The sequence below is a fragment of the Pseudorca crassidens genome, chromosome 20 (assembly GCF_039906515.1).
Source record: "Pseudorca crassidens isolate mPseCra1 chromosome 20, mPseCra1.hap1, whole genome shotgun sequence".
NCBI classification, from domain to species: domain Eukaryota; kingdom Metazoa; phylum Chordata; class Mammalia; order Artiodactyla; family Delphinidae; genus Pseudorca; species Pseudorca crassidens.
The window spans coordinates 2,146,180-2,162,159 of NC_090315.1; the positions used below are offsets into that span (position 1 = coordinate 2,146,180).

The 15,980-nt window shown below is 45.7% G+C and overlaps 1 protein-coding gene across 2 annotated transcripts; it reads left to right on the forward strand.

The window, feature by feature from the left end:
* The first annotated feature begins 203 nt into the window (after positions 1–203).
* Positions 204–15,607, forward strand: ZNF329 (zinc finger protein 329). Of its 2 annotated transcripts, XM_067721155.1 has the most exons (3): positions 204–274; positions 2,589–2,719; positions 12,989–15,607. In XM_067721155.1, the coding sequence occupies exon 3, from the start codon at positions 13,009–13,011 to the stop codon at positions 14,623–14,625; it is 1,617 nt and encodes a 538-aa protein (XP_067577256.1). In that variant the 5' UTR covers positions 204–274; positions 2,589–2,719; positions 12,989–13,008; the 3' UTR covers positions 14,626–15,607. The 2 variants fall into 2 exon arrangements, with proteins under 2 accessions (XP_067577256.1, XP_067577257.1); XM_067721156.1 differs by lacking the exon at positions 2,589–2,719 and having other exon boundaries at positions 218–274.
* Positions 15,608–15,980: the final 373 nt, after the last annotated feature.

The window sequence follows — 15,980 nt, forward strand, 5'->3', positions numbered from 1 at the left end:
CCTGGGCTGGAGGCGAAGACTGGGCGCAGGGCGGGCGGTGACAGCTCGGAACCTTGCGGCCGACTCCCGCCCAGGGCGAGGGGACTGGATCCGGCGCGGTGCCGAGCAGAAGCGAAAGGCAGGCACTCGGGTCTCTACACCGCAAGGGTCCAGCGGTGGCCGCGGAGTCTCCTGGGACGCGCACATCCGGGTCCCGGCGCGCGCACGCGCATTTGTACCGAACATGGCCGCGGCAGCTCCCGCCGCTGCCGCAGGTGCCGCCGGCCAGCCTCCGGTGAGTCCGCTGCGCCCATCGCCCTTTCGGTTCCCCGATTTCCCCCGAGGGCGGTGTGTGTGTCGCGGGGGGCGGTGTCCGCTGGGTCTTGGTGACGCAGGAGCGGAGCGGCTGCCGGCGGGTTTCCCGGGGTCAGTGGGCGCGTCCGACTCGCAGGGCCGGGGGTCCGCCCGAGGCGCGGCGGCCCTAGCGAGTGAGGACGCCCCCGGCCAATGTAGACGCCCCCCTTCTGCGGTGTGGATGTCCCCCGACGGGTGTGGACGCCCCCCTTTTGCAGTGTGGACGTCCCATGCAGTTGAGGACGCCCCCTCCGGCAGGTGTGGACGCCCCCCTTCTGCAGTGTGGACGTCCCCTGCAGTTGAGGACACCCCCCGGCGAGTGTGGACGCCCCGCTGCGGGTGTGGACGTACCTCGGCGGGTGTGGAAGCTCCCTCTTAGGGTGAGGACGCCCTAGCGATTTCCTCCGCGTTTCCCGGCGGTTCCGCGCTCGTCCTTCCATAGGGGCCTTTTTGCCCCTGCCTGCCGGGTGTCCTGGCCCGGCCGCTGGGGCGAGCCCCGGGTCTGCCGCCCTTCTGCTGCCGGGTGGTGGGAGGGCCCGTGTGGGCGTCGGTGGGTCTCGGGCCGAGGTGGCCGCGTTGCGTCCGCAGACTGTGCCGTTTCCCACCACTCGGCAGACCGGGAGGTGTCAAATCACCTGTTTTTTCCCCACCTAATAGCTGCAAAATCAGATCTTGCTGCACTTCTCAATGAGGGCTGCGTTTTTCCAGCTGTTAGTGGCCACTTCGCTTTCCTCTTCCTTGGTTTAGTGGGTTCGTTTCCTTAGCTCCTCTTCCCGCAGTAGTTTACGGTAAAAGTTTTTCTACATATAGAAAAGTTAAGACACTTGTGCGTCCTTATACCAACTCATTAACTCTCTGCTATACTTGCTGTATGCTCTATATTTGTTCCCTTTGTCCACCCTTTTAGCCACCCACTAATCTTTTTGGGATACAGTCAAAGTAAATGGCAGATACCACTCCACTCCCCCCTCAAACACCTTACTACGCTTAACATCAGTTAGAGTTCAATATTGCTTTTTAAATTTTTGAGGGAAAACTGACTTACATTGAAATGCACAGATACTCATTGTATCACTGGATGAGTTTTGGCAAATGCAGTCCAAACCTTTATCAAAATTACCATCACCCCAGAAAGATCCCTTATCCTTTGCCAATTTAAAAAAAATTGCTTATTAGCGACTTGGGCTTGTAAAAATATGTTTTGAACAGTAAGACTTTGTTATTTTTTCTACCCACAGCAAGCAACTTTTCTCCCTTCTATTGATTGTTTCTCTCCCTTAGCACTCGACTTTTTATTTTGAAGTTTTACACCTACAGAAATGTTGCAGGAATAGTTCAATAAACACTTGTAAAACCATCCAGATTATCAAGTTATTAATACTTTGCCTCATTAGCTTTACCCTACTTTTCTCCCTGCCTCAAACACACATCTTTTTATATCTTACACACCCTCCCACAAGAAGACAAAAGGTTTATCACTCACATAATGAGACTGTCTTGGAGAGCAGGGCAGACTTCCCATGATGATCCAAAAAAGTGTGAGTGGGACTCCCCTGGTGGTCCAATGGTTAAGTCTTCTCCCTTCCACTGCAGGGGGCGTGGGTTCAATCCCTGGCCGGGGAACTAAGATCCGGAATGCCACGTGGCGCGGCCAAAAACCAAATAAACAAAAATCGTGAGACAGCAGGAAAAGGAAGCTCGCTGGGCTTCTGTAGTGATTAATGGAGTTGAGATGAGGGTGGCCTTGCATTGGTTGGGGCTTGCATGGTTTGAACTTCCTGCCAGCACCAAGGAGAAAACACTCAGGCTTTCTTGTTAGTTTGCCTCGTTTGCAGAAGGAGAAGGGGCAGTAGGTGGTGGTGAGGATGGGGGGTTGAAAGCTGTCAGCAGTCAGTCATCAAAAATGAAGTCAGGGGCTTCCCTAGTGGCGCAATGGTTGAGAGTCCGCCTGCCGATGCAGGGGACATGGGTTCGTGCCCCGGTCCGGGAAGATCCCACATGCCGCGGAGCGGCTAGGCCCGTAAGCCATGGCCGCTGAGCCTGCGCGTCTGGAGCCTGTGCTCCGCAACGGGAGAGGCCACAACAGTGAGAGGCCCGCGTATCGCAAAAAAAAAAAAGAAGTCAGGCTGTTAATCACAATTGGTAATGAGGTGGGTAACTTTATTTGGACAGGACTAAAGTTAGTGGCAAACAATTTATTTTTGTTAAAGAATGTATCATTTGAAGAAGTAAACATTATCATGTGTGATCCACAGAGATGGCAAGAACCATGCAGATGGGGTCAGTCATCTGAGGTCTGGCAACCATTGATGTCAAACATCCAGTCATTGGGCTTAAGTGGATCCCTCTGCAGGGTCATAGAGACTGGGTATAAAGCCCTTCAGAGGTGAGTGCCTGGGAATGGAATTCTCCACAAGCTTTATTTTATTTATTTATCAATTTATTTATTTTTGGCTGCATTGGGTCTTCGTTGCTGCACGCAAGCTTTCTCTAGTTGTGGCGAGCGGGGGCTGTTCTCCATTTTGGTGCACGGGCTTCTCATTGTGGTGGCTTCTCTTGTTGCGGAGTATGGGCTCTAGGTGCGCGGGCTCAGTAGTTGTGGCTCATGGGCTCAGTGGTTGTGGCACACGGGCTCAGTAGTTGTGGCTTGTGGGCTCTAGAGTGCAGGCTCAGTAGTTGTGGTGCACAGGCTCAGTAGTTGTGGCTTGCAGGCTTTAGAGAGCAGTCTCAGTAGTTGGCTCACGGGCTCAGTAGTTGGCTTGTGGGCTCAGTAGTTGTGGCTCGCGGACTCTAGAGCATGGGCTCAGTAGTTGTGGCCCACGGGCTCAGTAGTTGTGGCTTGCAGGCTTTAGAGAGCAGTCTCAGTAGTCATGGCTTGTGGGCTCAGTAGTTGTGGCTCGTGGGCTCTAGAGTGCAGGCTCAGTAGTTGTGGCCTGTGGGCTCTAGAGCACAGGCTCAGTAGTTGTGGCACACAGGCTCAGTAGTTGTGGCTCGTGGGCTCAGTAGTTGTGGCACATGGGCTCAGTAGTTGTGGCCCATGGACTCTAGAGTACAGCCTCAGTAGTTGTGGCTCACGGGCTCTGTTGTTGTGGCACATGGGCTAAGTAGTTGTGGCTTGTGGGCTTGGTGTGGCACACGGGCTCAGCAGTTGTGGCCCACGGGCTCAGTAGTTGTGGCCCACGGGCTTCAGTAGTTGTGGCACACGGGCTCAGTAGTTGTGGCCCATGGGCTCTAGAGCGCAGGCTCAGTAGTTGTGGCGCACGGGCTTAGTTGCTCTGCAGCTTGTGGGATCTTCCCAGGCCAGGGCTGGAACCCGTGTCCCCTGTGTCAGCAGGCATGTTCCTAACCACTGCACCACCAGGGAAGCCCTCTCCGCAAGCTTTAATCCCAAGATATCAGAAACATGCCAAGTGGAGTCTAGACCAGTAGTTCCGACTCCCAACAGATTCAACACCTGCTTAATTGTTTAAATAGCTCTATTGAGGTATAATTCATATACCATATAATTCACCCTCTAAGGTATACCATTCAGTGCTTCTTAGTATATTCACCAAGTGGTGCAGCCATCACCCAGATCAGTTTTAGAATATTTTCATCATGGCCCCAAAGAAAACCCCTGTCCGTTAGCACTCACTTCCCATTTCCTCCATCCTTCTTAGCCCCAGGCAATTACTAATCTACTTTCTGTCTCTGCATTTGCCTATTGTAGGCGTTTCATATAAATGGCCATACAATATGTAGTCCTTTGTTTTGGTTTCTTTCACTTAAAAATGTTTTCAAGGTTCATCCATGTTACAATGTATCAGTACTTGGTTCATTTTTATAGATGCATAATATTCCCTTGTATGAATATATTAATTTGTTTATCCATTCATCAGTTGATAACCATTTGAGTTGCTTCCATTTTGGGAGTATTACGAATAATGCTTCTGTGAACATTCACATACAAGTTTTGTGGGGTTTTTTTTGTGGAAATATGTCTTCATTTCTCTTGGATGACCTAGGAGTGGAACTGATTGTAGCCACACTAGGGGGTGTGAAATGGTATCTCGATGTGTTTTTGATTTGCAGTTCCCTGATGGTTAATGATATTGAGCTTCTTTTCATTATGCTTATTGGCCTTTTGTATATCTTCTTTGGAGAATTGTCTATTCAGATCCTTTGCCCATTTATGAAATGGGTTATTGGTCTTTTAATTATTGAACTGTAAGTGTTGTTTATTTATTCTGGATACCAGTGCCTTATCAGATATATGATTTGCAAATATTTTATCCTATCCTGTGGATTGTCATTTTACTTTCTTAGTAACATTCTTTGAAGCACAGAAGGTTTTAATTTTGATTAGTCCAGTTTATCTACTGTGTCACTTGTGCTTTTGGTGTTGTATTCAGGTTTCTGAAGAATTATGCCTATGTTTTTCATTTAAGAGTTTTATAGCTTTAGCTTGTATATTTAAGCTTGTGATGCATTTTGAGTTATTTTTTGTGTAATGCTCAGTCTTTCTTCTTTTTTTAAAGGTGGATTGTCTGAAGCCATTCTGTCTCTGCTCTTTCCACAGGAGGAGTTCTACTTTTTTAAAAAATTTATTTATTTTATTTTATTTATTTTTGTCTGTGTTGGGTCTTTGTTGCTGTGCACGGGCCTTCTCTAGTTGTGGCGAGCAGGGGCTACTCTTCGTTGCGGTGCATGGGCTTCTCACTGTGGTGGCTTCTCTTGTTACGGAGCACAGGCTCTAGGCGCGTGGGTTTCAGTAGTTGTGGCTCGCGGGCTCTAGAGCGCAGGCTCAGTAGTTGTGGCTCGCGAGCTTAGTTGCTCCGCAGCATGTAGGATCTTCCCGGACCAGGGCTGGAACCTCTGTCCCCTGCATTGGCAGGCAGATTCTTAACCACTGTGCCAACAGGGAAGCCCAATGCTCAGTCTTTATGATCAATAGTAGCAATATGCCTTTTACTGTCCTGAAAAGAATTATATAGATAATATTAAATACTCATATAACTCTAAAAATTAAATGTAAAGAATCAATAAAAGGAAAGGCATTTGTATTAAAAAAATTACCTCTATATTTAAATGTTTGGCACAGCTACCTGGAAAACATAAGAAGCAGTCTGCTGCTGGAGGTTGTAGGTTTGGATTAAGAGAAATGGGACAGTCAGAATTCATTGTCTTCAGTGCAGTTGGATGAGGTGAGGTATGGCTGGATGCTGCTGGAACAGTGAATGTTGTGGGTGGATCCAGACCAGGTGTATTAAATAGGAATGGAAGAAAGTACCTTGGTGGAAGCAGGTTCTAAGCACTTACGCAGTTAAGGCAACCCAGGCTGTCTGGATGATCTGGGGTGACAGGTGAAGGGTCAGTCACCCCCTCTACTATGACCTGGAACAACATCAGGACAATTTATCACAGAAAACAGTTCTCCAAACAGACCTGAAGTCTCAGCATGTGCTGGGGCAACATTCAGTGTATAGAAAGCCTTAGAGACCACCTTCTTTGGTGGCCATGGGGAAGAGAAGGACAGGCTGGGGAAAATGAGTCATACTGGGGCTCCAGAGAAGTGGTATTGTGAATATCTGAGGTCAGAGGATGAGTGGGGTGGGGGAGGAATAGAGACTTCCCCCCCCCCAAATTTGTGAACAGCATCAAGGTGAATTTTTTACAACATAGTTTTGGTATCATTGTAGTGCCAAAAATAGCTACACAGATGTGTATGAGGGCAATAATACGAGATTTTTAAAACAACCTTAATTAATGAAATTCAGTGTAGTTCCTGCATTAAATACCCTAATTTAATACTATTTCCCTGAAGTCTGTCCTAATGTCCTCCTGTATGCTTGTGATTGTTCTTTTTGCAGTAACCGCTATGGCACTCAGGCCCTCACTGATTGAGTGTAGAGTTGGAATGGCCAGTTTTGGTCAAGGAGAGAGATGCAAAATAGGGAATGAGTTAATAAATTCAGGGCTGTATCTGGATTTCCATTCAACTTCCTTCCCCTAAATGAAGGCACCTTTTCCCTGATGTCTTGTAACACACGTAGTATTATTCTGTAGTTCAGTACCCCAGGTTAATACCTGCAGGGATTTCGGTCCACAGGTTGGTCAAACATCACGTGGAGCAGTCCCAAGTGTATTAGCAAGTATGCATCCCTGGTCCAGGGCCATCAGATGCTAGTAGTTCCCCCTGCTTCCGTCTTTGTGACAACCTGACACCTCCACAGATTTCTGGATGCCCCCAGGGGAAATACTGCCAAGGTCAAGCGCTGCAGGTCAGGCTAGGTGAAACTTGTCCCCTTATAGGTGTAAATTTACTTATCACAGCTTTATTGAAATATAATTCATATATCATATGATTCATTCATTCAAAGTGCACAACTCGGTGGTTTTTAGTATATGCACGAAGTTGTGCAGCCATCACCACTATATATTTCCAATACGTTTTCATCAATCCAAGAAGAAACCCCATACCAATTAGGAGTCACTCCCCATACTGCCTTCTCCCAGCTCCTGGCAGCCACTAATTGACTCTCAGTGTGTATGGAATTGCCTTTTCCGGATGTTTCACTTAAATGTGATCATACACTATGGAGTCTTTTGTGTCTGAGTTCTTTTACTGCATATAATGTTTTCAGGATTCATCTGTGTTATTGAAGCATTTATCAGTATTTCACTCCTTCTTAAGCCTGAAGAATATTCCATTGTGTGTATTTCAACATTTTGTTTATCAACTCATCGGTTGGTAGACATTTATTTGGGTTGTTTCTGCTTTTGTTTATCATGAATAGTGCTGTTGTGTACTCATAATTCATGGAGAAGTTTATGTGTAGACATATGTTTACATTTTTCTTGAGTAGATACCTAGGAGTGGAATTGCAGGGTCATATGATAACTCTGTTTAACTTTTTGAGAAACTGTCAGACTGTTTTCCAAAGCAGCTGCACCATTTTATTTATTTATTTATTTTTTGGCTGTGTTGGATCTTTGTTGCTGCTCGCGGGTTTTCTCTAGTTGTGGCGCGCAGGGGCTAGAGCACGGGCTCTAGGTGCGCAGGCTTCAGTAGTTGTGGCACATGGGCTTGGGTGCTCCATGGCATGTGGGATCTTTCCGGACCAGGGATCAAACCTGTGTCTCCTGCATTGGCAGGTGAATTCTTAACCACTGCGCCACCAGGGAGGTCCCAGCTGTACCATTTTACATTCCCCCCAACAGTGTGTGAGGGTTTCAGTTTCTCCACATGCTCACAACACTTGTTATTGTCTTTTTTTTTTTTTTGCCGTGCTGTGTGGCTTGACCCCGACCACGGATTGAACCCAGGCCCATGGCAGTGAAAGCCTGGGTTTTTTTTTTTTTTGCGGTACGCGGGCCTCTCACTGTTGTGGCCTCTCCCGTTGCGGAGCACAGGCTCCGGACGCGCAGGCTCAGCGGCCATGGCTCACAGGCCCAGCCGTTCCGCGGCATGTGGGATCTTCCCGGACCGGGGCACGAACCCACGTCCCCTGCATCGGCAGGCGGACTCTCAACCCCTGCGCCACCAGGGAAGTCCCTAAGCCTGGGTTTTGATTAGCATTTCCCTAGTAACTAATGATGTTGATCATCTTTTCATGTGCTTATTGGCCATCTGTATGTCTTCTTTGGAGAAATGTTTATTCAGATCCTTTGCCTATTTTTAAAATTTGGTTGTCCTGTAATTATTGGGCTATAAGAGTTTTTTATATCTTCTGCAAGTCCTTTATCAGATACGTGCTTTGTAAGTATTTTCTCCTGTTTGGTAGGTTGTCTTTTCACTTTCCTAGTGGTATGTAAGTCTTATTTCAATAAAGGAAGTATCTATTATAGATGAAATGGACATTCCCTTTGCTTCTCTAGGGCTGTTCCCTTCCACACTCCCAAGACAGTCATGATCACAGCTTTGGTAGATGTGTTGCCAGGGCATTTTAATATTTTTACTTCGAGAATACTTTGTGTGTCTAAAAATTTGAACTAAGTGGTATCATCCTATATATGTCTGACTTACCTCATTTCTTTTAAGTGCACACATACATCCTCCCCTTACAGACTTGTAGGGAGGTGCTGTCCATCTCTTGTTTCCACAGGACAGCTGTAGGCCACCCAGGCCCCAGTCTACTCAGAAGGCTCAGAAGAGGAAACATGCAGCATGGTAATAAGGTAGCCTCAGGAGGTCTGAAAAGCAGGAGCAGCCAGGAATGACAGCTGGGGATATGGTCCTCCTGGCCAGCTGGCCCTCTGCATCACTGTTGAATGCTGTGGACGTAGCAGGCCTCTGGGGTCTTGGCCTTGGCTTCAGACTGAACAATTCTCATGTTTCCTCACGTGTGATGTTTACCTTAATTCCCTGTGTTCATAGTTGATAAGAATTTTCATCATGAGTTGTAGCTTTCCTTAAAATACCTTATCAATTTATTGACGTAGGGTAAAGGCATCTACTACTTTAATCTGAGAACATTTTGATCAAGAGTCTGGGTGAGATTTGTTCAAATTACTTTCTGAATTTATTGAGATAGGATGTAGGGGGCTGTCTTCTACTTTAATCTGAAAATGTCGGGAATCGTATCAGTAGATGTTCTAATGTTTCATAGGCCTTCTTTTGTAGGATAAATCTAATGTTGCCATTTTGATAACTTTCTTCTGTTTCTTAATTAAATCCCCTTTTTATGACTAATATCACCTATGTATGCCTTCTTGTTCTTTATTTTATGATTACTCTTGCCAAAGGTAATTTCATTAGTCTTTTCAAATCACAGACTTTTGGTTTTCTTCATGTTCTTGGCTGTTTCCTTGTTTTTGGTTTCTGTAATTTTTGATCTTACCTTTATTATCACCTTCCTTTCACCTCCTGTTGGTTTTCTCTGTGGCTCTTTCCCTTACTTCTTAAGTCGAACAGTGATCTCACTAACTTTCAGTCTTCTCTTTAAAATACAAGATTAGGGACTTCCCTGGCAGTCCAGTGGTTAGGACTCTTCGCTTTCACTGCTGAGGGCACAGGTTCAATCCGTGGTTGGGGAACTAAGGTCCCGCAAGCTGCATAGCATGGCCACAAAAAACAAAAACAAAAACAAAACAAAACAAAAACAAAAAACAATAACAAAAAAAACCAAACCAAAAAAAAAGCCCCATGCATTAAAGACCAACATTTTTCGCCTAGCAACTTGTTTAGCTGCACCCTCCTTTGCTACATGTTTTGAGATGTGCCATCATCATCAGTTGTTCAGTTCTCCGTGTTTTCTAAGTAGATGCTTTCTAATTTGCATCAACATTTCTCTGTGAGTTACTGAGAAACAGGTTTTCATTTTTCCAAATAAATAGGGTTTTTTTTTTAAACTTACTATTATTTTTTGTATTTGGCGTTCTTTCTGTTACTGGTTTTTAACTTGAACACATTTGTAGTCAAGAGACTGTGGTCTGGTCTTTGTTGAACTTATTCTTTGGCCTGGTTTATGACCAATGTTAGCAAATGTTCCACTTGTGCTTGGAAAGCCTTTGGCTCTAATTGTTGGTAGTGGGTCTTCAGTCAGCTGTGTGACCAGGCTGGCTAATTACATTCTCTTATGCTTGTCTCTGTTCAGTCTTTCTGCATTTCCATTTCTGAAAGAGGTTCATAAACCCTCCCAGTATGGCTGGATTTGCTGACTTTGCTCTGTGTTTGGAGGCATGCTGTTAATGTAGACATCTTTGCCATTGTTATATTGCCCTTTTATCATCCTTGAAGTTTATTGTTGGTTAGCAAAACACCATTCAATCTTTGTTTGGTTAGCATTTGTCTGTTCCGAACTTTTGCTTTTGTCTTCTGTGTCCTTTTGCTTTTGGTGTCTGTTACAAACACATTTTTAAATGCAGTCTGACACAGTGTTTATCTTGCCCATCAAAGCCACTTACATTTATTGTTATTGTGATGTCCTATTTTATACTTTCTATCTTAACTTGTCCTTTTTGAGCTTTCCCCCTTAGCACCTTCTTCTGGATTGATCTGTTTTTTTCCTTTTCTTTATTATTCTTTTCTCCTGTAACAGGGTTTTTCCACTTCAGCACTATTTACTTTTGAGTTTTGAGGCTGGTCATTCTATGTGTGAGAGGCTGTCTTGTGTTTTAAAGGTATTTCACAGCATCCCTAGATTACAGTAGCATCTGACCCCAAGTTATGACAGCCAAAAATGTTCCCAGATGTTGCCAAGTGTCTTTTGAGGGTAAAACCGTCTCTGGTTGAGAACCACTGCTCTGTGGGCTTGGAAGTTTTACATGACATTTATTCTTGTATTCCTGACTTGACCAGGTCTAACATGAATCATGAACAATATAAGAATGTCAGGACACTTAATTTTGCTACCCTGTTTTCATCTCACAGGCCACTCCATTCAGTATTTTAGTCCATCCCATTGTTAACCCCTGAGTCATTGTTACTGCTTCATTTTATGCGGTCAGTGCTGGATATTATTTAAATACATGTTCTCTCCATTCCTTCCTTCTGGGTTTTTTTTTCCCCCTGAAGAACAGTTTTTTTCTAACTCTTTTGGCAAGTGTCCTTGGAGATAAACCCTGCTTTTGCTTTTCTGAAGTTGCCTTTATCTTTCACTCTTTTTTAAAAATTTTTATTTATTTATTTAATTTTGGCTGCGTTGGGCCTTCATTGCTGCATGTGGGCTTTCTCTAGTTGTGGTGAGCAGGGGCTACTCTTTGTTGTGGTGCACGGGCAGTGAGAAGCGGTGGCTTCTCTTGTTGCAGAGCACGGGCTCTAGGGGCATGGGCTTCAGTAGTTGTGGCATTAGGGCTCAGTAGTTGTGGCTTGTGGGCTCTAGAGTGCAGGCTTAGTAGTGGTGGCGCAGCAATGCCACAACACTACTGTGGAACAGCAATGGGCTTAGTTGCTCTGTGGCATGTGGGATCTTCCCACACCAGGGCTCAAACCCATGTCCCCTGCATTGGCAGGCAGATTCCCAACCACTGTGCCACCAGGGAAGTCCCTTACTTTCACTCTGACAGTTTTTTCCTTCGGCACTTTGATGGCAATCTTCCATTACTATCAGGTTTCTATTTTTGTTACCAAGTTAATCACAGTACTGCTCACTCTTTCACTGGTTGTCTTTTTCCTGGTGGCCTTTAAGACCATCTCCTTAGGTATAGCTTGATGTCCAGTTATGCTTGGGACTCAGGCTTTCTGAATCTAAGACACCACCAAGTGGTATTGCAAGGTGGCAGAATGTGCCGTTTTATGTTTCGATGGCCACTACCAAGTTACACCGCCAAGTGGACTGACCTCTTTACGTGCCCACCAACTCTCTTCTTGCATGACCTGCTCAAGCATTATATTATCATGCCTTGTTTTACTTTTACTCATCTGAAATGTGCATATTTTGTGTTCTTAAAGTTACAGTTTGTAAATGCCTTTAGGTGCGAATGAGCAAGAATTCATGTATTCAGGACATTTCTATTTTCTCTCCATCAAGTTCCTCCTTGTACCATTTATCCAGTTTTTTCCCTTTTATGTGCTATTCTGGAAGAATTTTTTTATAGATATCTGGCACTATTCCTTTGTCTCTTTTATACTTTATAGTATCGTCTCTCCACCTGCCACTTGTATTTTGACTCTTACTCTATTTTTTGTTGTTTGGAAATTTTAAAAAATCAATTTGTTTTATTTTTGGCTGTGCTGGGTCTTTGTTGCTGCGCGTGGGCTTTCTCTAGTTGCAGTGAGCAGGGGCTACTCTTCATTGTGGTGCACGGGCTTCTCACTGCGGTGGCTTCTCTTGTTGCAGAGCACGGGCTACAGGTGCATGGGCTTCAGTAGTTGTGGCATGCAGGCTCAGTAGTTGTGCCTCGTGGGCTCTAGAGCGCAGGCTCAGTAGTTGTGGCACATGGGCTTAGTTGCTCTGTGGCATGTGGGATATTCCCGGACCAGGGCTCAAACCCGTGTCCCCTTCATTGGCAGGCAGATTCTTAACTACTGTGCCACCAGGGAAGCCCGAGAGCCAGTTTTCTTGATATCTTCAAGTCAAAGGAGTGGGAGCATGGTTAGAGAAAGATCCATAACAGTGAAGACACTGGCACACTTACAGTACTGTCTGTTCCCCAGCTCAGAGCCAGCACACATGATGTAATTCTCATAATAACCCTGCAGGAAGGTCATTGACAGATCTAGGAATTTCAGAAGTGTCAGGTCACCAGGCCTGTGTTGTGTCCCATCCACGAAGGCAGAACTCTGACCACAAAGGTGGGGTGAAAACTGCTCATTCAATGCTATTGTAAGCCCATTGTGAAGTGGAGGATCTGGAGTGTGTACTGGTTATTGGTAGGGGAAGTGCGTGATGGGGACAAGATCACAGTGGCCGAGATGTGTTACTGTGTCATCAGAGTGACACCTGGCCTCTGATCTCCCATGTCTCAGGCTAATCCTTTTGGTGATATTTACCCCCAACACCATTCCCCCTGCTTGTTCTCTAGGAGGGTGGAAATGCCATGTGGCTCTTCTTGAGCCTGTTCTTGGCTCCATCCCTCGACTCTCACAGTATCTCTCCCTCATATAGATCTGAATTTCAAAAAGAAAACAAGTAAAAAGACACACTTACACACTTGGCCTGTCACCATCTTTCATTCCTCTTCCACACACGACTTCACGTACTTAAGTCTGTCTTTTTCATTCTTTGCTTTCCAGCCTGGGACAGAAGATTGAAAATGACAGCTGAGAACATTCCTGAGGAAGAACTGTCCTGTGACATGGAGGTGGAAGGATTTACACGAGAGGGTCCTCATTTCTCCATTCTAGGTAACAGTTGGGACTGTGAGAACCAGGGGGGACATTTGAGGCAATCAGCTTTAACTCAGGAGGAACCAGGAGCTCAGGAAGCAATTCGTGAATATCCCAGATTTGGGGAGCATTTGAGCGTGAGCCCAGACCTTCCACGACGTCAGAGAGTTTCCACAAGAAACGGTTTCCATGTACGTGGCTCAGGTGTTAAAAGCCTGGATTGTGACCCAGCTTTACACAATTGTCAGAAAAGTTACGTAGCTAAGAGAACGGGTGACAGTGACACCTGTGGGAAAGCCTTCAACCATTCCATAGAAGTTATTCAATTTGGAAGAACTCAAACTAGAGAGAAACCCTATAAATACCCTGAAAGTGTTAAGTCTTTCAACCATTTTACCCCTCTTGTTGAACAAAAAATAATGAAAAGAGGGAAGAAACTGTATGAAGGTAAGGACTTTGGGGACATCTTTACCCTGAGTTCATCTCTTAATGAAAACAGGAGGAACAGCCCTGGAGAAAAACTGTACACATGTACTGAATGTGGCAAGTGCTTCAAACGGAACTCTTCTCTTGTTTTGCATCACCGAACTCACACTGGAGAGAAACCTTATACCTGTAATGAGTGTGGAAAATCCTTCTCCAAGAACTATAACCTAATTGTGCATCAAAGAATCCATACAGGAGAGAAGCCCTATAAATGCAGTAAATGCGGGAAAGCCTTCAGTGATGGGTCAGCTCTGACGCAACACCAGAGAATTCACACTGGGGAGAAACCTTATGAATGTCTAGAATGTGGGAAAACCTTCAACCGAAATTCGTCCCTCATTCTGCATCAAAGAACTCATACAGGGGAAAAACCATATAGATGTAATGAGTGTGGGAAGCCTTTCACCGACATCTCCCACCTCACTGTGCATCTCAGAATCCACACTGGGGAGAAGCCTTATGAATGTAGCAAATGTGGAAAGGCCTTCCGAGATGGCTCATACCTCACCCAGCACGAGAGGACTCACACTGGAGAGAAGCCCTTTGAATGTGTGGAATGCGGGAAATCCTTCAACCGTAACTCTCACCTCATTGTGCATCAGAAAATCCATTCTGGGGAGAAACCCTATGAGTGTAAAGAATGTGGGAAAACTTTCATTGAGAGTGCTTACCTCATCAGGCACCAGAGGATTCATACTGGTGAGAAGCCCTATGGCTGTGATCAGTGTCAGAAACTTTTCAGGAACATCGCCGGCCTCATACGTCACCAGAGGACTCATACTGGCGAGAAGCCCTATGAGTGTAATCAGTGTGGTAAAGCTTTCAGGGACAGCTCCTGTCTGACCAAACACCAGAGAATTCACACTAAGGAGACCCCGTACCAGTGTCCAGATTGTGGAAAGTCCTTCAAGCAGAACTCTCACCTGGCAGTACATCAGAGGCTCCACAGCAGGGAGGGTCCCAGTCATTGTCCTCAGTGTGGGAAAACATTCAGAAGGAGCTCTTCCCTCATCCGACACCAAAGATCACACCCTGGAGAACAACCCATGGATATTTAATGAACGTGGGCCACACTCATCTTCCGACTGGCTCTCAAAAACCTATGTGAGAGAGAAGTGTCTTCAGGGGTGGCTCCTCCCTGTCAGTGGAAAAGACTGCTCTGAGCTGTCCAGTGGACCGGTGGATGTGAGACATTCCTCAGCCATCCTGTTAAGTCTATACATTAGGGAACTCTTGCAGAGGATACAGGATGGTAGTAAATGTGGCAAAGGCTTCAGGGATGATTCAGCCTGTACCAAACATGATAGTGCATACACTGGAATAAAACCTGAGAAAGTCAGGTAGATACTTCCCTGGAGAACTCACCTACCCGTACATCCGAGTCCTTAAACTGGAAAGAGCCTGTGTAATCGGGAAGAGGAATCCTTTAAGAGGGAGTGTCTGCCTTACTGTTCGTAAGCAAACTCTTACTGGAATCCAGCGAGGGAAGCTGTCGGCAGGAGCCCTTGCTGTCTTAGCTGTGTCAGCAAAGCCATGCTGGTGAGAAACCCCACACAGTGCTCCAACTCACAGCAACCACAGAATTACAGCGGATTGACATTTGAATGTATTTCCGCGTTACATTCCTGCCAGGTGCTGAGGACTCGTTTCAGCAGGGGCACCTGGGTGAGGAAGTCGCTTGTGAATGAACAGTGATGTTATTCCTCTTAATATGGAGACCAAAGCAGGTTCTCCTAAGAAGGAAAGGGCTGCTGCTGAGAAATATGATGCGTTGCTTTAGTTGTTGAGACAAACAAACAGAGAAACACTGAGTTGTTATGTTTACATTGTCACCCCTCATTGTTCATTTGGGACACTTGTGATTTGTTCCATGCAACCGTGCCAAACCATGATGATAAAGGTTTTGTTGCCATATTGAAAACGCTTATAATATGGCCGGCAACCAAAAGCATAAAATAGAAAATTTGCCATGTAAAGTGTGCACACATACGGATGTAGGTTGGGAGTTGATCATAGAGAAATAAACATGGGGTCTCCTAAGTGACTGTTACTTGTGTATGATTTTTCCTCTATCACAAATCATACATTGTTATAATCATTTGATGAGGAATAAAAAGGTGGAGATAAAAAGAGGTGAGTTTGGGTTTTCTTTGGACCTTTTTAAAACCAGAAGTGGCTAAGTCAGGGTCGCAGGGCAGTTGTAAGCATGGATGGGGGCATCTCGGCAGAAACTTCTCTGAATCAGCATCCCACAGCTCAGGGCCTAAGAATAACTTCTTTCTTTGGGACTTGGATAATGAGAGGGTGTTATTGTGAAGAAGAGGGTGGGTCTCCGGGAATGGGGAGTAGGAGGCTACAGAGAGGTCTGGGAGGACCTGGGAGCATCCCTCCTGAGGCCCTGCAGTGCTGGCTG

Coding starts and splice junctions, on each gene's coding strand:
- ZNF329 (XM_067721155.1), top strand. CDS start 13,009: ATGACAGCTGAGAACATTCCTGAGGAAGAACTGTCCTGTGACATGGAG.